The 1535-nt window shown below is 45.3% G+C and overlaps 1 protein-coding gene across 1 annotated transcript in view; it reads right to left on the bottom strand.

The window, feature by feature from the left end:
* Positions 1-338: 338 nt before the first annotated feature.
* The window catches only part of C1QTNF2 (C1q and tumor necrosis factor related protein 2), a 2410-nt gene continuing 1213 nt past the window's right edge, over positions 339-1535 (bottom strand). Inside the window, exon 2 of the mRNA XM_009285723.1 lies at positions 339-1176. Coding sequence (XP_009283998.1) covers positions 563-1176 — 614 coding nt within the window. The 3' untranslated portion in view covers positions 339-562. The remainder of the gene's footprint in view (positions 1177-1535) is intronic.

Below are 1535 nucleotides of genomic sequence, written 5' to 3'. Positions count from 1 at the left end.
TTTAGACTGGATGCCTTTGCTTATTAGTGCTGCTTTGGTGGGCTGAGAGCTGCTCTTACTTTTATAACTTTAGCTGACAACTTCCCAACTCTTAAGTAGCTGGTAAAGTGTAGCTCTATTAACAAGGATTATTACTATTATGGGGTGTAGAGGGCGGAGGCGCAGTGGTACAATCTCCAGCATCAGTGGCACTTCTGAGCTCGGCTTTCAGGAAATGGTTGTTAGTTTCCATGCTTTATAATAATAATATAATAACCAAAGCATTCTGCACCAGTATTTGAGTTACATGTCCATGGCGTGTTGGAATCATCATGGAAAACATAATGGGTGGCTTCAAGATTTAGAGATTCGTGAGGCTGCTTAAAGGTGAGTCCTACTAGTCCTGCTACCCTGTGGACTACTTGATGACATCAAGTAAATGTCTAAATAGCCAATACAGGCTGTTAGCGCCAAAAATGTGGAATGGTATGATAATCCCACACCATGTCCATGTACAGGCTACACTTTGCTGGACTGAGGTCTCGTGCATTTCCTATTTTTTCCCACAGGCTAGTTTCTCATCCTATATTTCATTGAGGTAATCTTGGTCAGGATATATCAGGAAACCAGTAAATAAGCTGTCTGTCCAGTAGGGATCGTAAAAGAGCCCGTTTTGTTCTGAGTAAAAGATCTGCAGCCATACCTCGTCCTCCTGCTTCAGAGAAAGGATGGTTGATCCGGAGGCAACATCATGGTTTCCAGTGTTGGCATCAAAAGTCTTGATCCGGTACTGCCCATTGTGGACCAAGCCGATGGCCAAATGTTTGTTGGCCAAAGTGATATCATAAGTGAAGTAGTAAATACCTGGGATGCTGCATATAAACTTCCCACTGGAAGCATTGTAATGTCCTCCCTCGTTCATCAGGATCCTGTCAAATTTGATGGGCAGCCTTTCCCTTGGGTAGCTCTTTGAGACTGCCACGGAGAAGGCAGATTTGGCTTTGTTGGCATTGCAGGTGCAGGGTCCTGGCATCCCGGTCTCGCCCTTGTTCCCTTTGGGCCCTTTCTTTCCCGGTGCCCCATTTTTTCCAGGATTACCCTTTAAACCCTTTGGCCCTCGTGGGCCTGCCTTGCCAATAGCTCCTGCTTTCCCCTTCGGTCCTGGCTTGCCAGGGTTTCCTGTTCTGCCTTGTGGACCTAGAAGACAAATAACCTTTTAAATTTATTAGTGGAAGAGATGATATGGTAAGTGGAAAGGGGTTGTATCATTGCAGCAGTATATTTTCATTTAGGAGGAAAAGCTTGCTGGTGAGAATCCTGATGAAATACCACCTGGGGCTGGACATGTATCGGGACTGACTAGCCGTGTAGGTAGTAGTAGGTAGTTGGCACGATAACAACGGGACGCAGGAGCAGGACAGTCTGTCCCTTTTAAGGACCAAAAGGCTGGTTCAATTATCTGACATCCCTTGGGTTTTAAAGGAGTGGGATGGGTTTGTGAAGCTTTTGGAACCTAGTTTTGAGCAGATGGAGTATTTTTAATCTCCTGTCTCTCT

Source organism: Aptenodytes forsteri, unplaced genomic scaffold, assembly GCF_000699145.1.
Source record: "Aptenodytes forsteri isolate BGI_AS27 unplaced genomic scaffold, ASM69914v1 Scaffold54, whole genome shotgun sequence".
Classification (NCBI taxonomy): domain Eukaryota; kingdom Metazoa; phylum Chordata; class Aves; order Sphenisciformes; family Spheniscidae; genus Aptenodytes; species Aptenodytes forsteri.
Note: the sequence above shows the minus strand (reverse complement) of the source record. Positions and strands in the feature narration are given on the sequence as shown.